General features: G+C 38.4%; 2 protein-coding genes across 7 annotated transcripts; one reads left to right on the plus strand and one right to left on the minus strand.

The window, feature by feature from the left end:
* Positions 1 to 1,098: 1,098 nt before the first annotated feature.
* Positions 1,099 to 12,987, minus strand: syt14b (synaptotagmin XIVb). Of its 6 annotated transcripts, XM_078942905.1 has the most exons (10): positions 12,917 to 12,947; positions 10,819 to 10,866; positions 7,842 to 7,909; positions 5,264 to 6,209; positions 4,973 to 5,110; positions 3,373 to 3,605; positions 2,815 to 3,252; positions 2,564 to 2,741; positions 1,844 to 1,900; positions 1,099 to 1,559 (listed from the first exon to the last, which is right to left on the minus strand). In XM_078942905.1, the coding sequence occupies exons 4-10, from the start codon at positions 6,105 to 6,107 to the stop codon at positions 1,243 to 1,245; spliced, it is 2,205 nt and encodes a 734-aa protein (XP_078799031.1). In that variant the 5' UTR covers positions 6,108 to 6,209; positions 7,842 to 7,909; positions 10,819 to 10,866; positions 12,917 to 12,947; the 3' UTR covers positions 1,099 to 1,242. The 6 variants fall into 6 exon arrangements, with proteins under 6 accessions (XP_078799031.1, XP_023808967.1, XP_078799032.1 ...); XM_023953199.2 differs by lacking the exon at positions 5,264 to 6,209 and having other exon boundaries at positions 7,842 to 7,988; positions 12,917 to 12,986; XM_078942906.1 differs by lacking the exon at positions 1,844 to 1,900 and having other exon boundaries at positions 12,917 to 12,949.
* Positions 12,988 to 14,491: 1,504 nt separating this feature from the next.
* On the plus strand, positions 14,492 to 19,693 carry nt5c1bb (5'-nucleotidase, cytosolic IB b). The gene is made up of 6 exons (XM_004083420.5): positions 14,492 to 14,737; positions 14,824 to 14,991; positions 17,362 to 17,491; positions 17,625 to 17,747; positions 17,827 to 18,011; positions 18,503 to 19,693. The coding sequence occupies exons 1-6, from the start codon at positions 14,624 to 14,626 to the stop codon at positions 18,866 to 18,868; spliced, it is 1,086 nt and encodes a 361-aa protein (XP_004083468.1). The 5' UTR covers positions 14,492 to 14,623; the 3' UTR covers positions 18,869 to 19,693.
* Positions 19,694 to 24,579: the final 4,886 nt, after the last annotated feature.

Below are 24,579 nucleotides of genomic sequence, written 5' to 3' on the forward strand. Positions count from 1 at the left end.
ACCTGAACCACAATTAGGTACATAAAACTCACAAATATTAACTATTTGCTTAAAACTAACAAAAAATAATAATTTGGGGCTGTAAAAGATTCAATTTGAAGTATTTCTATCAAACAGCTTTTTTAGCTTATTTTTTTGAGTGGAACTCCGTGTTTCTAGTTTATTATATCTTATAATAAAATGTCTTTGTTATGTAAAATTAATTGCTGGCAGGACAAATGATTTACTACTTTTGTAGTGATTTTCTTTTTTAAGAATAGTGTTCTTTTCTTATTTTTAGACTCTATTTGGCTTTGACCTTTTAGGTGAAAGCTTCGCTCTGTGTGTATTTTTTTCTTTTTGAATCTTTTCTAGAAATGCAAGCTCCTTTGTGAGGACATGAGAGGCAAGCACATCTGTAGCTGTCATCGGCACTGCCTGAGAGCTGCCGGCTTTATTGGCCTGCACAGGCTTTTGCATACCCCCCCCCCCCCCCCCCCCCCCCCCCCCCCCCCAGCAGGAAGCACCGTGTTTCTACATGAATGAACATGGCTGGGACGTCAGAAGGCTGAATGGTGAGACGGTCTGTATCGCACAGGAAAAAGGGAAGGGCATGCAGAGCTGTCTGCAGTGCATTCCTCCGGCTTGACATGGCATTAGACATATAATACACTGAAGCTGTTCAGCACTACAATGTAAAGAGAGACCTCCTTTTGAGTTCTACAGCCATGTTGGATGATCAAACAACAGTAGAGTTGATAGGTCTTGCATAACAGCATGTTCATGTAAACACACTGTGAAAAAGCACAGCTTGTACATAGTTGCAGCATGTTGGAGGCCCTCTAACAGTCATTTTGTTGCATTCTCTTTTGACAGAGGCTACAGTTGACAAAAATGTCTGAGTTGCTGGTAGAAGCCCAGAAGGAAGACGTCTGCCAGTTCCGGACCGAGCTCTTTGGTCCGAGGCTGAAAGGCAGAAGTTGTTTGGGAAGTGTCTTGACGCTGTTCTGTAAACGATTCGAGTGTTTGCAGCTTTTTCTGTGAGCAGAATAGCCGTTAACAACTCTGGAGTCTGTAATTCTAGGCAGTCCTTGCCAGTGTTTTTCAGTCTAAAGGTTCCTCGCAGCCACTTTGAACGGGTGCCTCCGAGAAAAAGGGTGGATTCAAAGGAGATCTGTGAATTCCTCACACCTGAATGCCTTGAGCGCGAGAACAGATTGGAGGGTTCCTGCTATTTTAAAGACGGTTCTGCTGCATCTCCTCCTATGTGTCGGTGAGTGTGTGCCAGTGGCAGATCTGCTGCCCCTCCGCCTCCCTCATCTCCGTCCAGTGGACCAGCTGCTCTTCGCTGGTGCTGTTGAGGCCCAGGGAGACCCAGCCAAGCCTCTCCCTGGGCCTCATGCTGCTCCGCCGGCAGAACACAGACACCACCAGGGACACCTCTGACAGCTGGAAGAGCGCCACTTGGAAGACAAACGTCTCCTTGTAGGTGGGGTTGGGATGACCGCGGCATGTGGCCGTCTTACACTTAGACATCTCTTTGCCCTTGGAGTCCAGCATGGTCAGCTTCACATAGGTGTCTGCAAGGAGATAGGAGAGGAGTGAGGCAGTGCCACCTAGTGGGTAAAGCAAGCACTGCAAGTCTTCAGTTTCAAACAATTTCACGTTTGATTTCCACCCTCTCTCACCATCAATAACTTCATACTAGACCCTCCTTCCAAGTCACATGTCATTTCCGTCACTACCTTATCTTTCAGAAAACACAATAACATCACCTGGTCTGCATTTTTTTTAAATCGTCTTGGTCAGTGACTTAAATTTGATTGCATCAGTGCTAAAATAAACCAGAGAAAATATGCCTTACCTCTCATGATATACAGCTGTCCCCCCACGAAATGTTTCACACAACAGAACAGATCACCTGTGATCCACACAGCAGCACACAAGGTTGGAAACGAGAAAAAAGAAGGACTGAAATGCAGGAAAGTTTTAATTTCTGCCCCTTAAGAAAGGAATTGCAGAGGATTGAAAATTCACTGCAAGCTCGAACAACATAAAAGGTTTAAAAGACCCACTCTGATGAAAATGTTTGGTGTTTTTACCATGGCATTTTCTGTTAATGGAGGACAGATTTAAAGAAGATTAGGATGAAAATTGTATTTATGAGTATTTCTTTAATCAAATTGTTGTGAATTATTTTTTGATATATTTAAAGTTTCCTCAACTGTATCTGTTGGTATTTGCTTGTTTTGTTGTATGTTGAAGACCCCCTTGAAAACGAGATGACACATCTCAAGGGGCTTATCCTACAAACAGGATATCAGGAGCAGAAAAAAATATTTGTGCTGTAGAATATATGCTGGACAGGCCACAAACTCCCTGCTTCAAGCTCTCAGCATTCGGGAGGGAAAGGGGGGGGGGGGGGGGGGTCATTGCACCAATAGTCCCGCCCACAACTCAAACTACGTCCTAGAAAATGATTTAGGCTAAAAACTGCATAATCATAACTAAAAGACCACTGGGATATAATAGAATAAAGATGATCGGAGTGGGTCTTTTTCTGCCCGAAACTCCCCAAACTTACTGATGGGTTTATCAGATGCTGCAGTTTTGAAGTGGTTTCCCTGGATCACCTCTGCTGACAGTCTTCCTGTTGCGGAGTTGTAGATGAGCCCCAGGAGGATCTCTGGTAAGGAGTCTTCAGTGGAGCGGTAGGACAGAGCGCCTGCACTGCGGGACACGCTCACAAGAGATCCGCAACCCTGGCAAGACAAAGCAGGGAAGGATTCAGAACAGGTCAACGTCGGGGCTAAAATAATCCGGAGGCATTCTCACAGGGAGTTCAGAGCCGGGCTCCAGTGTGACAGGCAGAGCGATCTTTCCCTGCAGGTTCAGCTTAGTCAGGTAGAACACCTTCTCCCCCAAGACCTTCTCCTTTTTCATGCGTCTGATGCTGTACAGGCGGAAGCGAACAGCACAGTCCCCCAGGGCCTCTTGTTCCACCCTGGAAAACTTGAATGTTTCCGTGAAAACAGGACAGGGGCCCTTTTGCACGCCTGTCTTGGCCCTTTGCTTCTTTGTGGGCAGGAGAACCAGGTGGACCTGCCATGAAATGTTGCCTGTCTGTTTCAGGGCGGGGATGTCTGTCGCTGCAGTGACGGTGACGGCAAGCCACTGTTCACTGGAGTCGTATTCAAAAGCAACATCCAGTGTTCCATATTTAGCTAGGGGCTCGGGTTCGTAGAGCTTGGGGAGTCTGGGACCAGAACCATCCTGAGTGCAAAAAGCAGTGGTTGATTATGGTAAATAGCTGCTTAAAAATGGACAGATCTAAAAACAGTCAAGAGTTTGCAGTCTTGTTGATATTTTCAAACTTTAAGCATCTCAACCCACCTCTGGACCCAGAACTGCAGTGCTGTCACTGGGAATGTCTTCTTCGCAGCCTTTGTTGAGGAAGCTCTCAGCATCCTGGTCCATGCTGGCCTCGCTGGAGCAGGGGAGGCTGTCACATGACCTCAGCCCCCGTTCTGAGCGCGAGCGGGAGGACCTGCGTGCCCCAGAGCTCTCGTCCTGATATGGAGGAGGCTGAAGCTCGCTGTCTTTCCTCATCCTCTGGATGCTGACGACTGCCATGGCGACAGTGACACACAGGAGTGAGACTAGATGATGGGAGGCTAACTAAAGACTTAAGACAGAGTTCAACGTAATCCTCTGAATTCTACAGTGGCCCTGAAGTGGAAATCACTTAATGCAAAAACGTTTTTAAAGATCACATTTATAAGTACAAAAAAATGTAAAAAGAAAAAAAATACATTTCAGAAATAGAAGCTTTTTAAAATGAGACAAAATTTTTAAAAAGTTTTCCAGAAATCAAAATTTCTGCAGATGCAGAAGGTTTTTCTTTCAGCCTCAACTGCAAAGGTTCAGTGATTTCTCAATTAATTCTTTCAAAACTCATCATCCAATAAGTGTCCCATAATACATATATTGTTTCATTTCATTGGGAATTCTGGAAATTACTTTTCTTTTCCGTGGAATTTTAGTAGGATTTATAATATGTAATGTTTTTTTATTTGTTTTGCATTTTTCAGGGTCTTTTTGAGTTTTTTTTTCTTCTTTACAATTTGGTCCAATAATTTATCTTTAAAATTCTTTTTTTGTGGCAGTGCTTGATATCAATCTTTTTAGTTCAACTCCAGCTTCTTATTTACAAAGATATATTTTTGATTATAAGTAAAAAATAATTTAGCAATGTCCAAAAAATATCCAAACAGCTCAGTTCTGAGTAAATGTAGTCATTTATTTCCAGCAAAGGTCACATATAACTGAAACTGAAACAGTTTTTATGTTTTATAACAAAAGATTAAACATGTAGAGACAAAATAAAAATGTATTAATCCATAAATCAAACTAAGACAACGCCAAAAATGTGAAAGATGCCTATAGTTCAGCTCCACTGAACTATTTACAAAGCTCCAATGATTTATTTCAGAATTATGTGCCGTAACTCTTGCTATGTTTATTTTAAATCTAATTTTTGTTTAAATCATTACATTTTGAATACAAACAATACTAATGGGAGGGGGGGGGGGGGGGGGTCATTCCTAAATCATTGTAAACAGCTGATGTGAGTTCAGAGACTACTGAGGGTTCTTCTGGTTTTGATTCCTTGATGTGATTTGATCTTCAGGGCCACCGTAGAATTAAGCTAATAAACTAAACCAGGCTACTGACACATCCAGGTTTTCAAAGGTTTAATACTGTTTCTACCTGAGTGATGATCTAAAATACTGCTGTTTGATCAATTATAAATTATTCAAAAAAATTCCACTTCCCGTCATATATAATCCTTAACTTGCGGCTCTGATATATATCTGAATGGAAATGCTTCTGAGTTTAAGCTTTTTGTTCTCCAGGGTCTTTTTCGCTGAGATGCTCCCCCTCCTGGTTAAAGCAGGCTTTACATAACGAGGTTACATATGTGTGCCCTCACCCTGTTCGCTGGAGGCCTCACTGCTGAAGCCGTCCTGCTCACTGGACTGTTTGCTTCTGCCGCTCCACGCAAACGCCAGGTTCTCCGGAGTCGCCGCCTCGGGGTCTTTTTCTTCTTCGCTGCCTGATGCAACTTCCTCTGTGAGGAACATACCAGAATGAGAAACGAGGCTCATCACACACGGCAAAGTGAGCTCTATTTTAGGATGTAGAGACAGAGCTGGCAGAGCAGCAGGGTGAGTCCAGAGACTGGAACTTGAAAAGGAGGAAGAAGAGCAGCACACACGCTAACCTGGGTCTCCTTTCTGTTTCTTTTTGCTCTTCTTGCGCTCTTCAGATTTCTTTGACGTGTCACTTGAACTCTTTAGTTTCTTGTCTGGTTTCTTCTTTTTCACTTTGGAAGAGGATGCAGACGGATCCACCTCCTCCTCGTTGTCTGCCTCTTCCTCAGAGCCCTCCTCTTCATTTTTTAAGACACTGGTCTCAGTTTTAGAGTCTAACGATCGATCAGTTTCATTAGAGTCGTCGCTCCTTTGCTGAGCAGTAAGTTGGTCACCACACTCCTCATTTGTACTGTTTTCTAGTGTGTCTGAGACCTCAGTGGCCTCCCGTTCCTGTCCCCCTTCATCCTCTTTCCTTTGACTTAAGCCTTCCTTCTCCAGCTGCTTCTGTCTCCTCTCTTTTCTCCTCTGCTCTTTCCTCTCCTGTAGCTCTTTCTCCTCCCTCTTCCTCCTCTCTTCTTCTTCCAACTCCGCTTCTGTTTTTTTCACTCGCCAGCACCCGTCCCTCCACTCCCACTCCATCTGGCTCTGAGTGTTCTCACCCTCTGCACCATCGTTGCTTTGATTGCCTTTCGAGCCTGCGTTGCCAGAATCGGAGTCTCTAGACATTTGCCAGAAGGTTTTTCCTTCCTGTGTGGCCTGATCCTTCTCCGGGGTGTTGCCATGTTCAACCACCTCCTCTTCCTGCACCTTGTTCATGATAGTGGTGACCTGCTCAGTCAGCTGGTCGCTCACTGCATAAGTGGCATCGCTGACAGCGTTGGCCAGGTCGTCTACGCGGCTGGTGACTGAATCCAGAATGGAAGAAATGTTGACAGATGGGAGGGTTTGCTGGAAGCTCTTGAAGAAGGCCATGTCTCAGTCAGGGATCCCGTCGCACGCTGACCACTAGATTAGCTCATCAGAACATGGACATGTGGTTGTTGGCAGAGCGCAGTGCCAGCGTCACACCACGTGCTGAGATGCAAAAGACACATCAATGTGCTGACGCTGCAGATTACACTTTACTTATGCCTGGTCTTCATGACAAGCAAAAATTGCATATTTGCATAATTTTATGCCATCTTTTTTTAAAGTACTTTGTGATTCTTTCTGTAAAAAGTGCTATAGACATACAGATAATCAATCCTTTTCTGTTCTATTCCTAAATTGATATTTTAATTTCATTACTTCGTTTCTTTTGATTGTAATTTGTTTAGCTTATACATTTAAGAAATTAAGATAACAGTTTTAGAACTATTTAAATTTAAAGGACTATAACCAAAAACACTTTCAGTTCTAGTTGACATTACACTGTCCACTTGTCAAAATTTTTTACCAGACTGGCAGATTCTCTTTAAAAAAAAGAAAAATTCTACTGGGGTAATATAACCAGGAAAATAAAATTCAGGTCTCTAGGAGATGTTTTCTCAAATCAAGATCATTTTGCTACTAAACATTTTTTTATAAAGATTATTTTTCTTGCAATACAGAAAATACGACAGATTTGTTTGGGGGGGGGGGGGGGGGCTACTTTCTTAAGATTCAGTTTTTGCTTTTTACCAGAATTAAAATGAGTAATTCTTCATCTTGGCAAGTGTGCAATATTTAGCCTGATTTATGGCCATAACATAAGGATAAAAAGGAACACATTTGAATCAATATTATAGGTCAAAAACCTTTTAAAAAGTGGAAGAGTGACAAAAAAAAATGTGTCTGTGCCATTTTTTACAGTAAACTTGCTTTGAACAATTACAGTTTGTGCAGTTAGTCTGTTGAAATCTATGACTTACTGAACAGATAAGAAAAATATTACAAAAATATTCATTAGTAATGCTTTACACTATTTGATTACAGCAATATGTAATAGATTACTATAAAACATTACTTTTTAATAAAATACTACTGAGAGTGGACTGCACTATGTTCAGTAGTAGAATATCTATAAGGATTAGAAAGCCAACACCTGATTTTAATGAAAAAAATTAAATTGATGTAAGTAAATAAGGAAATAAGGAAAATAAAAAACAACTAACCTAGAAATAACTCAATGACTTTTAAAATTTGCTTTTGCTTTTATCTTGTGTTTTTATGTTTTTATGACATTTATACTTTTTCGTTTTTTTGACCTTCAATGTTTAGAATTGCGTATAGAATGACCGTTAATGTTTGTGGGTTTTTGACCTACGTCATCCTGTTTGACTGCGCTCATTTTAAGGCGCCATATAGATAAATAGAATAATAACATTTGAAAAAATTTTCAAATGTGAAATTTTTTTCTTTAGATCAGCAAAGAAATCTGAAAAGAAATCCAAAAAATTGTCTTACTAAGATATAGATTGTTTAAAGAAAATAAATCTAGTCTTTAGGAATTATTTTTTTAAACTGTACCCAAAAAATTTTTGATCAATTTATTTTTCTTGAAAGACAGAAAATAAGACTTTTTTTTAAATAAGGTTTTTTTTTTTTTTACCTTCTTTACATTCAGATTTTGCAGTTTGGCAGTAGATTTATTAAATTGACTAGTAGACATTTAGGATTAAACCATAAAATCTTGATTCTTGATCTCTAATAGCTAAGTCAGTGCCGTTAATCTGCTGCGTTTTGTACCTCGCTGGTTGCTCCTGCAGCCACTTAGATGGGAAAGGTTGTCAGAACTCTCCACAGACAGTTTGTTGCTGAGGTAAAGAAAAAACAGAGCCATCAGCGCCATGAACACTGCGATTGAGGACAGAACACCCAGAAGCTCAGGAGAAACTAGGGACAACAGAGGAAGAGAGAGGAAGAAAAAGAAAGGGAAGAAGGAGGAAAAAAATGAGGGTGTTTGAGTCAAACTCTCATGTTCTAAGATCAAACGTGTCCTCTGCAGACATGCTTAGGCGTTATTTAATAATAGACACCATTAGACTAAAACTCAAATTAGCACCTAAAGCGGAGAGTTGGCATTTTAAATTTAAAGCAGACTGTTTCCTGCACTTCAAAGCCCATCGGAGACCATCCGAAGAGCCGTATGTAGGCCAGCACGACTTCATGTTAGCATGCAGCCCTGTGTTATTTTTATGAGAGCCTCAGAGGAAAAGGATCTGATAAAAAACAGAGAAATCACACCACAGTGTAATCGGCTGGAGGAAAAAGAGAAAGGAGGTTCACAGCGAAGCATGAATGGCGTTCTTAAACATCAAACGCCTCAACAGAAAAGGCCAAGTTGTCAAGGAGAAGGCTGAAAGGAAAGACGTGTGATCAGAGTGTTCAGCGGTTTGAGACACACGGTTACATAACCAAGCCCAGGATAACATGAGCTTGGAGAGTCAGGAAAACCCTGGTTTTTTTCTGGTTTTATTGTTAATACAAGCTTTAAATTCCAACAATAAGGTTTCTATGTGATCCTATGTTTACGTGATATTTATCATGAAACTGTTTTGATTGATTTCTCTTCATAAGTGACTCTTGTATCTTCGGTCAATACATTTTTAAAAACTTTTATAAAATAATTACACTGAAAAAATCTGAAAAGAAGCTTTTGAAATCATGTTTTTCTAATTTATTTTGCAAATAAGCCTTAATATTTTTGGTTCTTATAAATAAAAGTATAAAGCAGGAGTTTTTTGTCTCTCCTGATAGCTGTTCTCCATTTCTCAATTACATATTTAGCAAACGGGGGGAGTTATTACCTACTAACTTGGACAATTTGAAGCCTCATTTAGGTCAATGTGGAGATCCTGATTAGCTTTGGATTTATTTTTATTATTAAATTATTGTCATATTTTGAATAAAGACTGTAAGTTTCTTCTAGCAACTACATCAAGGCAAAAAGTCTCCTATGTTTCAACGTGTAACTCCGCCTGCTGTGCCAAAAACAAATGCTAAATTTACAAAAATGAAAAGATCGTTGTGGCAAGGGCTTACCTTCTTTACAAATACACCCTCTTCCATTAAAGCACAGCAGCAGCTATAGACAATAATGTAGTAAATCCCTCATGTTAAGTGCAGTCCTGCATTTATCAACGCTCGGCGACGCTCAAAGCTCAACACGCCAGCCTGACCTCTGCGGCCGATGGGCCCTGTCCGCTAAAACCCCTATGTGGCCCTGCGATGTGATGACAGCTCATGTATGCTCTCTACATGTCTACAATAGCTGAATAATTCACACAGCTGAGGTAACCTAATGCCTCCATCAATGTACCTTGGAAAGTGGAGCATTGAAACACCCCCCCTCTCTCTTTTCTCTCCTCTCTTTTTTCCAATATTGATGCCTTTTTTCCTCTGGAGAGTCTGCTTGCTTTTTTTTTTTTGTCTTCACGGCAGACAAAGGAGGGTTAAAACTACTTGTACTGCTCCTTCCATAAGTGTGCATTATTCTGTGTCTTAACTGCACAGACAGGAATCTCTCATTTAAACTTGAAACGTGAACTGAACCCCGTGCAGAGGCGCAAAATGTCATCAGCTTGATTTTTGATAGAAATATTCCCGTTAATCTTCCAAAAAACATTTTTTAAAAGACAATGTGCAAACTAAAGGAAAAAAAAACCTCAGAGTCCTTTTTTTATTTTTGCTAAATTAAAATGCAGGTGGGCTGTTTTTTAACCTGTACGTCCGGAAATGTTGCTTACAGATGGAGCTCTGAAACGAAACAAAACCTCAGCGCTGAATAAATCATGCTCACACAGCTGCCTTCTTTTGCTTAAGTGAGCTAAAACTTGATACTCCTTGCATAATTCACACAGACATGTTAAGTTTTCTAAGGTGTATAGTTCAAATAGAAAAAAAAAATATCTGGTTGAAGCTATTTAAATTGCAACCATGAAGGATGGTTAGAATTGGTAAGAATCCAGACCCATTTTTTTCTTAAAAATAAAATGATGTGAATTTTACCACAAACCAAGTGGACCACAGAATGCATTTCTGGTATGTTTCTGTTATGTCACCATGGGTTCTTGTGGGTTCAAAAATCTTATTAAAAAATCATTGGAGAGGCTGTTTGAACTTTAACTACAGTTAAAATATCTCACCTAATGTTTGGGGCTTGGCCCAAATCTCAAAGTTAATAGTTTTTAGAATATTACGCACAAATGACCTGTTTAGGGGAAAACTGTCATTAATACGTTTGTCTTTAAGCAAAGAGGATAAAATGTTGGTCTGTTTGTTCAGACAAGATGGATCCATGTTTGAAAAAAGAACCCCAAAGCAATATCAATACAAACATCTCATTTCAGTTAGAAAGCACGGTGGGGGTTGTGGAATGATTTGAACCAGTTTTGCATGAACTTCAGAAACTTGAGAAACTTCAGGCAAACTTCTTCAATGCAAAAAAAGAGAATGGAAACAAATTAAACTCATGTTGGCGTATGGATTACCAAAATGAAAAAAACAAACAAAGAACCTGATAATCCCACATTCAGAACAACTGTACTAACAAAAGTAATTTAAAGAGACAGATCCTCCTTTTTGAGAAGCTTTTTTTCACCAAAGAACAAATAAAGACGATATTGTTTGTTTAAATGTCTCATTATTCTTTAAGAAAGGATTAAATTAATCTCTATGTCCTGACGGGTAAAAGATAAAGTGCCTGCATTTAACATTTTCTTACCTCGTCTGGCACAGAAAAGCTCGTTAACACCACAGTTCCTCCCCCCAGCTGAAAAACACAAACCGGACAAAACTGTGAGTCAAACATGAAGCTTTATGTTTACTAAAAAAAATCACACACACATAAAAAGCAGCAAATATAAATAAAAATACATCCAAAAAAAGAAGTCATCTTGAAAGCAGAATGTAGGTTTTTATGTTGCCAATCTTTTAATAGTAAGATGCAAAGCAAAAAAAAAAGTATTTTGTCAAGTTTTGCAAGATAATTTTTAAGATTAAATGCAGGCTATTTATAATATGAATAATTATGGTTCCTTCATCACTGACATGAATGTTTTTCAAAAGTAAAGAGTGAATAAAACTATGGAACTAAAAGACAAGTTTAGAAATGACCTTGATGCATAAGTGTTATTTGCAAAAATAAATACCTTAGATGAATAAAAATTCATTTGAACAATATTTTCATAACTGTTTTGAGCAAGAAATCCACTGCAAAAATGAATCCATTTATCTTTTTTTTTTATTAGATTGAAAAGGTTCTTTCAGTAGAATTATTCATCTGAGACTCCCTTATTGGTGAACACTGTGCTCTTGCATTAAACCTGCAGACTCACTTTCACTTTGTGGATTTGTGCAGATTTAACGACCACCTCTGAGAAATTCAGAGCTAAATGGATGCCACATCTAATTTTTTTACTTCCATCAGGTCAATCAAAATCCTTCTTAAACGTACACAATATTAAAGATATATTTTTGAACATGAATTCAATATTTAATTTAGATTCCTGACAACCGCTCAGCACTTTTGTTTTTAACGGAAAAAACAAACTTTTGGCAAAAACTGGGACAGGTTCCCTGATCATTATGAGCTGATTCTGCAAAAGAAGAGTCGGCATGACTATGTGAAGACAAGAATACAAACTAGACTTTGTTGTACAGCACAAGATCAGAAAATGTGCTTTAAGTTCATTCTAATAACAGTCCATACTGACAATAAAGATGAAACGTTATCTGACACGTTAATAATGTAAACACAAACTTGATTAATAAACCAAAATTTAGAATCCATTATTTATTCAAACTATTTACATTTTTTCTTCAAAGCCATAATACAGGCTAAAGGGGTCACATGTGGCAGAGCCTTGATGTAAATGTACAATACTTGTTAGTGTATTTATGCTCTGCATTTGTTTTTGCTTTGTTTGTTTTTGTCTGCTACTGATATACAACGGTTTGAATAAAGAAAAACTAAATAAAATTTTAAGCTAATTTTTTTTTATGTATAGAAAATTAATGTGGAGTCTTAAAAGGATAAATTTTTTCTAAAAAGATATCTGATTGAAAGTAACTTGTAAAATGTTGGTTATATAATTTAAATGAAATGCTTTTTTTGAATCTGAAAACATGTTTCCTGTTCAAAACGCAACAAAATATAAACTTCTGGAAATTCAAATTAACACAATCCAAACAGATTGCAGCTTCAGCCATGAAGTCGCTACAGATATGGACTCAGTGATTCACTGCGACCGTGGCGGGACAGGGTTCCTTTACGCATCCCGGTCACGTTCACCCCCCCCCCCCCCCCCTTACCCCCTCACCCCCCACCCAAAAAAATAAAACACAGAAGAAAAACTTCTCCATCATCAGTGAGATGAGCGCATTCAGGTTGTTTTTAAACCCACCTAACACTAACACTGCACTCCTGTAATGGGAAATCTTCTTGGGAGGATCTGGCTCTTTAACAGCAGCTAAACAATCCGTCATGTGATGCGAAGAAGTAGATCTCTAGGATTATTTTTTTTAACGTTGATGCAACAGCTTCAATAAAATTAACGCCCCTCTAGATCGACTCCAACAGCACAAGGATCTCAATTTACTAGAGATGTGTTCAGGTGCGCGTCCCACTGATCCCACGGCAGTCAGCCGTCCCGCATCCGTGCGCGTGTCCGCCTCACCATCAGCACCGCGCTGTGCCGCGCGGCAGCCTCCCCATCCATCAGTAAAACAGTCAAACAAATGCGCGAAGAACGCGTCTCTCTTAGGCTCTTTCTCTTCCTCTGCAGTAAAGTTTAAACCCGAGTCCCGGACGGTAGACTTACCGTCAATCGCCATGATGCTCAGCGCAGGACTCTACCAACTGTGGTACGGGAGGGGGGAGGGGGGCAACGCAGGAGGGCGGTCATTCATGTCTTAGAATGGATCCATGTGAGAGAGACCTCAGGTGTGAAGAAAATTCAGTATTTGTGCTCTAAATATTTAAAAAATAATAGAATTTTTACAATATTTGATCAGAATATTCACTAAACTTCCCAAAAACGGTGCTTTAAATCAAAAATCAGATTTTTTATATATAAAAATATATTTTATATAGCGCATATAGCGCAAAGGAACATTATGTCATACATCTAAGCTGGGTTGGAAACACATTTGGTGATTGGATTGCTTAATATTAAACGATGAATTATTATGTTTTACAGTTTTTTTTTAAAGACACACTCTGATGACAATTGTGTTTTGACGTTTTTAACATCCATTTTTCCTACGATGAAGGCCATAAACTGGATTTCTGAGTATTCAAATCATTGGGAATCAGGAACAGACAAAAAAATGCAGTTGGAAAACGCTTGTGGGTGTGACGTAGAACCTCCAATGGTTTAAGCCAATCTCCCCGTTCCGCTCCATTCTGATGCTCGTCTATTTTTTTAAATATCTATATATTTGTGCTCCAACTCTTGTGGTATGTTATGGGGTTGGTTTGTGCTTTAATACTTGGTCACTTTTTAATTTTATTTTCTTTGCATTTTTGCATCTTAACATTCTCTCTGTGAAAATTCTTTTTTAAACACTTTTGTTTTGTGTATAATGACATCAACACGTGCAAGGTTTGCCTCTTCACACAAAATTTTGAACATTAACAAAAGATAAATTAGTAAATAAACGCAGAATAATTACAGCATAGGATAAGTATTAGCAACCTTTGATGCTAAAATAGCCATATGGACCAGAGTCAATCTGACCAAAACCCAGTGAGAGCCAAAAAGCCTCACTTTATTGTGTTGAAAAATACACTTTTTAAATGATTTTGTGGCAGTTAATGAATTATTTAAAAATATTTGAGTTCTTATAATGTCAAATTTTTTTGGGGTGTAATTTTTCATTTACTTGAAGTCTTTACATAAAAGTTCCATTAGAAATAAAATTCACTCCTGGTGAAGCAGATTCAGTTAAGGCAAGTAAGGCATTTTCTATCCTTTCTCATTTCACTATTGAATATAAACAAGACAACATTGGTATGGAATCCATCAAAAACTATATATGTAGATGCATTTTATACGTTATCTAAACAGCAACTAGAGACAATTGTACAGTAGATTAAACCTTTTACTAGAATTGTATTCAATAATGTGACATGTTAGAATATATGTGGAGTGGAGAAGCACACAAGACCTCTTGATTTTTGTGTTATAACAACAGTGGTACCAAAAACAGTAATTTTATTTTACCTATGTTCAAAAGTTTAAACGTAAAAGGCAAAACTTTAATAATTATATTCATTCAAAGCGTCAGAATTATTACTTGAAGCTACAATAGAGTGATAAAGGGGCCACATAGACCCCTGGTGGAGGAAAATATGGAAACCTAACAGCTGATAAGAAGGAGGTTCCCATTGGTTCCCCATCCGTCTACGTCACAGCTTCAAGACGCGCCCCCGGCAGTACCCAACTCCTTTTCAGCTGTTGCAGGCTTTCCGAGCCGCTTGAAGTGTTTTTCTGTGGAGGGTTCGGACACCCGGAAAGTTAGTAAAAATGAGCGAAATCAAACCCGAAGGACGCGCCGCGGCTGCAGACAGCAGCGAGGAGCAGGACTGGGCTGCGGCCAAAGCTTTCTTCGACAGCCTGAAGACGAAAGTTCCCAGACCTGTAAGTACATGAAGTTCTGTCAAAATGTGGCTGGAGAACCCATTTAAAATTTAAACCCTTCCTCCTCCTCTTCCTCTTTCTCGCAGCCCAAGCCCCAGTTCGCCGTCACCATCGCGGTGTCCTCTCGCACCCTTTTCAACATGGTGGCAGAGAGGAAGATCTATGAGGAAGAAGGAGTGGAGAAGTATGTGGCCTTTCAGGTGGAGCACGAAGACGAGCCTCTGAGTCCAGGACCTGCTTTTCCCTTCGTGAAGGTACGCCCGTGCTGTCAAGGGAGGGGGCAAGGTGTGGTTCAGGAGCTGATGGAGGAGGAGGAGGAGGAGGCCTAGAACAAATAGTTCTGTGGATACAATCTCAGACCTGCCACACAAGTACAGTCAGAAAATCATCAAAAGTTCATGAAAGTAAATCAGATAAATACAGTTAAATAAAATGCCAAATTAGTCTTTTTTTAAACTTAAGTTAAAAAAAAGCTCCAGCCACTTCAGCTTTATTGCAAGACATGTTTACATGTAATGTGTCCAGCTTTCACTGTAAAAAAAAAAACACGGGCGAATTCATGCAAACTGTTCAGAAATAATCTACTCCGATAATCTTTGGATCTTTTTTATAATTATGATAATGCCGTTTCTAGCTAAAGTAAAAAAAAAAAAAACTCTTTCGTTTTCTAGAGTGGGTGGGGCTGTTGGTGCGTAGTTAGCCCACCCCTACTTCCCGACATCCATCTGTTTACACGCTGTCCTGCTAGCTTACAGCCCCTCGCAACCCCAACCTGACATTACGGGGAGCAATAATGGTGATAACCAGCAGAACCATTTTAAGCCAGAGGCCAGCTCGGACACGGATCTAGTCGTCTCCAAGTGGATGCATCGGAATGGAGCAGAGCAAGGAGTTTATGACCTGCCCAGCGTATTTTCTTAGTCACAAATACAAACTTTTTCCAACTGCATTTTTTCATCTGCTCTTGATTCACAAGGATTTGAGTGAAGAAATAGTCAGAAATACAATTTCAAGCTTAATTTTCTTAATATTTGTCCTCCATCATGTTAAAAACGCCACAAGAACATGTTAAAAAACACAATTTTCAATGGAGTGGGTGTTTAATAATAAATTATTTTACAATAAAAGGACAAAACAGGTTTAGAAGATGAATGAATAAATTATCTGGCTCCAACACAACTGTCTTTTCTTATTGCTGTGAGTTTTTCACAATATAATGAACCACAATCTTTCATGCATCACTAAAAATAGCCTTAAACACAATGTTTTTCATAGTTTTGACAACATGAACTACATATACTTGATATATTTCCTGTGCTGTTTTTAATATTTTTATTTTAAGAGACTGTTCAGAGCCTGAGTCGGCTTTATTAGCCGAGGATGAGTGCTGATTCAAGGAATTTGACCCGGGTTACTTATGCAAAGGCGACACAAAGCATGAACTGCTGTAAAAAACAAAGATTGGATAACTAAAGATGATTGCAACATCTGAACAGCAGAAAAAATGTAAAAGGACATTTTTATTTAAGTGTTGCATGCTTTGACTGTTCAGAGTTCATCAGAGCGACAGCTCAAGGGGGAGAAGCTGTCTTTGTGGCATGTGGTTTGCCGTTCAGGGCTCTGAAACGAAAGGGAGGAGTCTTAACAGCTTCTGTGGAGATTTTACGCTTCTTAATTCTGGACCGGTCCAGATCGTGGATGGAGGGAAGGTCAGAACCGATAATCCTTTCTGTAGACCTGATGGTTTGCTCCACCTTTGAGTTTCCTGTTGTAACATTTAAAATGTCTTCTCTGCTGGAAGAAGGTTTTTATTTTAGAAAAGCGTTAAGACACAAAACATGACACGTCACTTCTGCTTTTTGGCATAGTTCTGGTTAAAAAGGTTAAAGTCGTTAACATCGTAGGCTTCCCTTTAAGGTTGCATGCGCTTGGATTATTTATTATTATTATAATTATTTGGAATAGACAACAAAAAGTGGTAAAATGTCTACATTTTCATCAATAAGTAATAAAAAATATAAACACGAGTCCTTCCATGTTCCTTCCAAATATTTGTTTACATAAAATTTACGAAAAGGGATTACAACTAACGTTTTTTTTTATTATTAAAAAACACTAGTTACACGAACAAAAACACCAGTTATATCTAAGAAAATAAAAAATAAAATAAATAAAATCCAAATGTGCTGAAAATTAGTAAGATTTGCTTTTTAAATTCTTAATTGATGAATCAAAATTTTAATCCAGGATATTTTAAGACCACTCCAAGCCCAATTTTGCAAAGTGGGTTGAACCCGGCTTATAACCTTTTTTTACATGTATCCAAGAGTCGCTGCTTATTTTTCTGTTAATATTTCAAATCCCCACAAGTTAGACAAAAAATACTTTTTTTAGATATGAAATTTCCAAATTACCCAACCGAATGGCATTGTTCAATTAAATTCCATTTTATTTATAAAGTCCAATATTACAACAATAGAAGTCTTAATGGGCTTCATACCTGTCATTGTGTTGTTTTTGCGTGCTTTTGTCTGTAGTTCCTTCTCACATGTGGTGTCATTGTTGGTTTGTAACTGTTGTCGCCGTGTCTCAACGTCCTGGCTTTGGCGTCTCTTCTCTCCCAGGCGCTGATGAATGTCAACAGCCGGCTGAGGCAGCTCTACCCAGACAGCGAGGAGCTGTTTGACATTGTTTTAATGACTAACAACCATGCCCAAGTGGGAGTGCGTCTCATAAACAGTATTAATCATTACGGTACGCTGCATCCTCAATCAAATGTGGCGAACGCGGCTGAGCGTTAACGCCTCATTTCTTCCTATAGTAACCTAATGACAAACATCATTTTGCCCAGAAATCAGGAAGTTCTAATGTTGTTTTGTTCTACCAGGTTTGACCATTGAGAGATTCTGCATGACAGGAGGTCAGAGTCCCATTGGGTATCTGAAGGCCTACATGACCAACCTTTATCTCTCCAAAGATTCAGAGAAGGTCACAGATGCCATTGAAGAAGGTAAACCTGCAGCAGGACTGCGTGGGGGAGACATTCAAACTACAAAACATGTTTCAATCCACCCCCCCTTTCCCTCCAGAAATTGCAGCGGCGACGATGTTCATGAGGCAATCGGAGACCGAGCTGAGCGACACGCAGCTGAGAGTGGCGTTTGATGGCGACGCCGTGCTTTTCTCTGATGAGTCAGAGATTATCGTGAAGCAACATGGCCTCGACACGTTCTTTGAGCACGAGAAGAAGTTTGAGAACAAGCCTCTGGCTCAGGTATTGTAATTCTTTACATCCAACTAAATGAAAGGAAACACATTTTGAGGAACTTCTTAAATATTACTGAATAGTTCTATTTTTATTGCCACTTTAACTTGTCGATACAAGCGTGTCACACAGCTGGTAGGAGCTTGCTTAGCTGGTTTTTACATAACACCGGTTTATTGAGGCTGTTTTCTGTCTTTCAAGGATGTTGAAAGAGAGAATGTTTTAAATATGTTATTTTCTGACGATGGAGGAAATGTAACTGGTAATGTTAGGTAGAGGGTCTGAGGGGATAAAAGATAGCTGACGGGATGTGGGGGCGGGCTTACTCTGCGCCAACAGTCCTGCCACAAATCAGAGGTGAATTTCTACCGCTCTGTTCTTAAAAAAAAAAAAAAGACGCGTTTTTCTTATTTTCGTCTAAAAACGGCATGATCATAATTAAAATATCAAATGATGATCGGAGTGGGTCTTTCATTCCATTGATTCTCTGACTCCTGCAGGGTCCATTGAAGTGTTTCCTGGAGGCCCTCGGAAAACTCCAGAGAAAGTTTTACGCCAAAAACGAGCGTATGAACTGTCCCATCCGGACCTTCCTGGTGACGGCTCGCAGCGCTGCCAGCTCTGGGGCTCGCGTCCTGAAGACCCTCCGCAGCTGGGGCCTGGAGATCGACGAAGCCCTCTTTCTGGCGGGGGCTCCTAAAGGGCCCCTGCTGCAGAAGATCAAGCCTCACATCTTCTTCGATGACCAGATGTTCCACATTGAGGGCGCCAAAGAACTGGGAACCATTTCTGCGCACGTTCCCTACGGAATCGGGCAGAAATACAACAGGGGGAAACTCATCGAGGAGCCGGCAGAGAAGAAGTGACCCGAAGCGGTTTCCGGATGAAAAGGCACTACAGTATCGCCTGCACTGAAAGAGGTTTGCTTCAAAATTTGTCCAAGAAAAACTAATCCTCCCTCCCTAAAACTATATCATTAGAAATTCTAAAAGGAAATAATTTAATAAAAAAAGGGAACTTAGAAAAGAACCATCTTTATAGGTATTTAAAAAAAATAAGCATTATAAGATTTATATTTCTGAGACACTTTATATTTATCTAACCCTTTGGCTTTGTTTAAAAGCCTAAAATAAATAGGAGAATACACCGAATTTATATACTATTTTTAGCTTTATTGTAAATGCTAACATCCCTGCACTTTTAATGGAACTTATATATTTTATAAGGAAATTTAGTTAGTAAAGAAGTGCTTTGGCCTCTGAGGAACACTGCTGCCTTGTTTTTGCTGTTAAACAACACAAACAACTTTAAACCTTTTATATTCTAGGGGAGGGTTTACACTTTTTATCAAGCTTTTATGTAGAAACTATGTCAACGTTGCAGGGATCATGCAAAGGTCTGCAGGAAAGGTTGTAGAATTTGCTCAGTTTGGTTCAATTCTTGTATCTCTGTCTTTTGAATTGATTGTAGTGTTGTAATAACACATTGCAACTCTTGCACACTCTACAAACTCAGAGGTATCAACAGGAAGTTTATCAAAAAGTTTAAAAAAAAGAAATGTGGTGTAACTCCAGTTTACTTTGGTTTTTTGTACTGGAAAGTCATTGTTTTGTGCTTTAAGGTTAAAAATGTGCTCAATTTGATGGAAAATTGTGACCGTTTTCACGTTTTATTAAAAAAAATAATGAAGATCCTTGATGTCATTTTATGTTTTCTTGTCTATTTACATTTCATTTATTTTGTCTGATTATTATTAGATAGATAGATAGATAGATAGATAGATAGATAGATAGATAGATAGAGTACTTTATTAATCCCGAGGGAACTTGCATATCCATCCGATGCTACTCAAATACACAAACATTCAATAGAAATTTAAAGTAGTTGAGTAATAAATAGTCATAAAATCATAAAATAATCGCACTCACTAAAAACAGAATAAAAGGAGTAAAAATATAAGAGCAATAAAAACAAAATAAAAGTAAAAGCATAAAAAGTGGTAAAAAGTAGATGCCCCTTTAGTGACTCCTCCTCATGCCCCCTCCCAGCGCCATTGAACAGTCTAATTGCACTATTTATTGTGTGTGTGATTTTATTTCAAAATGTTGTCGTGCAGCCACAAACAGAGGGACAAAACAGGGTTTGTGTGTCACAGGGTGTCTGCAGATCCATGAAACCCTAAAAAAGCATTAAGGTGTCTAAAATTCTGGTCAATGGGTCTGATTTCTTCTAGTCAACGTGATGGGATTTCTTGTCACTAAAAAAAACATTTCAGGATGCGCTGGGTCATAAGGCTGTGAACTGGTCGTAAATTGTTTAACCTCAGCTGGCTGATTGGCGTTTGCTCCAATCAGTATTTAGCAGCTAAATACTGATTTAGCTGCTAACCTGTACCTGTATTTACGTCACCTGTTTGAGCTGATTACCTGCATAAAAGGCACCTGTCCACTCGCTTAACCCTTGTGCTATCCTAGGCACTTTACCATTGAGAGTTGGGTCATCTAGACCCACTAGACAGTGCTCTGAACCTTTTTTCTTCAATGATTTGTGATCTTCACTGGTGTCCATGGATTACATGAAATCTTTCCACCTTTATCCACCTTTGTCATGGTAGGGAGAACACGTCAATGCAAGGGTGGGGTCATCTAAGATAGCACAAGGGTTAAACAGTCAGACTGCATCGTCAGTGTTCCAAAGGTAACAAAGCTTACAGATTTCATTTTTTGCCTGACTGTAAAACTGACCCCAAAATGAGTCACTTTGTGTCTCAAGTCAGAGAATTCTAAAAAAAAAAAAACAAATTCCCACAAAACCAAAGAACTATAACCAACTCTTCTACAAAAATATTCTCAAGTGGAGGAAAAGAACACATATCACTAATTGAATAGAAAATATTTCACCTTAATTTTACCGGGATGTCCACTGAGATAAAATGTCTTTTTTCAAGAAATATTTCAAAAGTGTTATAAGACATGAATGGACTCGTGCAGACTGTAGAGTTAAAGTTTCTGACTGGTTTTTGCATCGATAGTTTTTTTTATTTTTTTTACTTCAAGATGTGTTAATTTTCCAGAACTGCAATTCCAGCATTTGAGCACTAGATGGCGCAATGTAGCTGTACTTAATCGGCATTGGGTGATGGCTGCTGATCACCCTGCTCCTCCTCAAAGCACAAAAAAACATGAAAAGGAGAACAAAAAGCCACAGAGGACTCGACTGAAACTAAAAAGAAGATTTAAAACTTTGTTTTACTTATTTATTGGTGTTTTAACAAGAATCCTATATTTCTGGTGTTACAGGAAATAATTTCAAAATTTAAAATATTTCTTCTAAATGGGGAATGATGTGGACTATAATTATTTGTGTGAACATAAGTGAAACAGGTTATTGTTTACAACAGTATTTTTTCAGATTTAAGTTAATTTTTGATTTAATTTTATATAAAAGAGCTTATTTTTGCATCAGAATAAGACTTAATCATTTTATGTATAGTATTTAGACATGTAACACTTTCAACAATGTTTTGCTGCCACTTTTTTTATCTGGTATTGAGTAATTACTAGCAAAACCATTTTTATAATTTTTTATACTATTTGTATTTGTAATGTACGATGTCTTAAGTACAGCACCCAAAAGATGGCAATTAAACTAAAATAAAACATTTCTTAAGGTTGCTGGTCAAATGGGAAAAATGACTGGTAACAATTAATAAATCTTTTGTTTTAAATGTTTTTTTTCTGAAATTCATCAGTGTTATCATGTTGATTTCTTTTTGTTAAATTTGTTTTCAAAGCATTGTGTGGAAAACTATATTATGTATGTATGTAGTATTAGTTTTCTGTTTGTAAGTTTCAAAGGGCAAAAAGTCAAAGAAACTCAGCTTTAGGATAAAATTAACATTCCCTGCCGTACAAAAGGATAATGAAATCCCATAAGCAATTATTCCACTGTGTAAACACACAGAGAAAACAGCTTTAGTGCTTCCATAAGCACTGTAACCTGAAGCCAGCAGCATGGACCAGCATGTAAGACTCCACTGATTCCAAAAATATCTGGACCATTTATGTGGGACAACAACTCAGTGAGTCATCTGCAAAAGAACATGAGATGTTTTTCCAGTTTACTTCCCATTAAAGGTAAAAAAAATGGTGATAAACTCTGTGTTAGAATGTCTTTCACATCGACTCTTCATGTTAACTCATAAACGATGACAAACTCATTGAAGAATTTGACTAATATCACAGGAATCCACTTTTTTATCTGTGTTCTAGATGTTTTACACTTTTACCTTGATCTTTAGGCCATGTCACACGTACATTTTTGCACATATTGGACGGATGAAAATTGGTCGTACGTGAAAAAAGTAAGAAACGTTGTGGTCTTGAATGACATTTTTACAGATGTGTCACAGATGAACCATGTTAAAACCACAGAAGAAGAACAAATAAACCACGCAAGGAACACGTAAATAAACTTAAAAGCTAAAATTCATTATTGATTTGTGCGTTATGTAATTTGAACGTGATATGTGTGGCGTATACGTGATATAAAATCATACATAAGTGGTACATGCGTGGAACGGTCGTTGAAAGCAACAAATTTGCATCTCGCAAAAAATCACGCACAATTACCGTAAGATTTACGTAATAATTGCATACAAACGATGTAAAATTTTGCGTTAGCTGCTTTATACTCATCCAAAAATTTTGAACAACTCCAAACCAAATTCTCTTAAAGACTCATCGGCTGAACCTCGACGGACATCTGCGCACATCGACAAATGACTAACGCAAGAAACACCAATGAAGATATCGCACGTGTGTCACGAAAAGCCGCAATTTTACACGTGGATCTAGATGTACAAAGTGGCTGTGTGACATGGCCTTAACTCATCTAATGGTACTTTTGGCCGAAATCTTAGTTTATAGGAAGTTTTGCTGAATTTAACTTAGTAGTCATTCTGTTGCCAACAAAGAGAGGCCTTAGGGACAAAATGTAAATATTCTATTCTATTCTTTTCTGAAGGGAACTTGCTTGAAAAATTCGGATCCATTTGCCTTTCTCCATTGTCTTTCATCTCTTTCCCTGCATTACCTAATGCATTGTAGATGTATTTATCTCACGGTTTGTGTGTTTTTAGTCATTTTCAAGTACCTCCAGGTTTCACTTGTTGCAATGTTTAACTATTTTTTCATATGTTTAACTTTGCCGTGCTTCCATTTTCCTAATATTGCGTAAGGTATACCGGATAAGCAGAAGGGAAATTTTCCCCACAAATGGACATGTTAAAAATGTTCTTCTCACTCGCAGTAATTGAGCTTCTTTCCCGACCTTTTTTTTGGTGTAGTGAGAGCAAGAAAGCACAAATGACTTTGTTCAAACTGAACATTAGGTCTAAATGGAAGTTAATGAGCTATCTTGTAGTCCCTGATTGAAAATCTGAGGATCGTGCCAACAACACCAACCCCACTCCACCCCTGGTAGGCTGTGTCTCGATTGAAATTAAGATTGTAGCTTTTTTTCCACCCACGTCCAAATGCAGTGTGAGGTGTAGCTGAGCGAAAATAAAATCTGATCAATGGTGGTAGACTCTGACTAGATCAGTGTCACTGCATGCTAATCTGAACCACAGACAAAATGTTTTGGCTGGGAAAAAATGGTATGGCAACTTATTAATGGTAAAGACTATAGGTGGTTAAAAAATGTCACATGTATAAGTTTAATATATTCATATATATGTATTTGTCAAAAAAATTGTAGATATAATTTGGGTCCATTTGCTTTTTGACTGTCATTGTTTCTGTTGGGAAGTTCCTCTTTGTCATTTGTGCATCTTTGCATCGCCTATGTTGGCAGCAGAGCTCGTGCATCCTTGCGAAGTGGGACCAACTAGCTGTTGCCATGGATACCCTCTGCTGACAGCACAAGAACTGTGTAGGCTTGTTGAAGATATAATTAATAACAAAGGATTAGAGGCAAAGGTAGCTTGGGACTCAGTATGAGAAACCTCATCACACTGTTACTATAATTGGCATCCTCTGTGCTTGTGTGTGGGTGTGTGTTGATGCTACGAGAAAAGTTTGAGGGGGGAGAAATAAGAACACCATCACTCTCTGCTGCATTTATCTTCTTGACAAGCAATTTGCTCTGAATAGGTCTTCGTGGTTTAGAATTCACATGGAAAGCTGTGTTGGTGTTTTACCAAACTGGAAATGTTTTGGAAATTTGTTTTATGATTAATTTTGAGCTTGCGATAAAATTAAGAGGATGTACCATTTATACACAAGTTTATACATCGCCCTGCATACTTTTCTATAGAAATAATATCCACAAATTCTATATACGCAAGTAAATTATGAATTAAACATATGATTAATAAATATTAACTAAGGTAAAGTAACGGTTAGGTAATACTTATAAGGTTTTACTAGTGATTTATGCAATAAATAGGTTACGTTTGGTTGTTATTCAACCTCACTTAATGTTGCGTTATGCACTAAGGGTGAATTTTAGTTAACTGCAAACTAAAGCACTAAAAAATACACACTAATGCAAAGCAATACATGAAAGTGTCTGT

This window comes from Oryzias latipes, chromosome 24 (genome assembly GCF_053564925.1).
Source record: "Oryzias latipes strain Hd-rR chromosome 24, Olatipes_Hd-rR_3.1".
NCBI classification, from domain to species: domain Eukaryota; kingdom Metazoa; phylum Chordata; class Actinopteri; order Beloniformes; family Adrianichthyidae; genus Oryzias; species Oryzias latipes.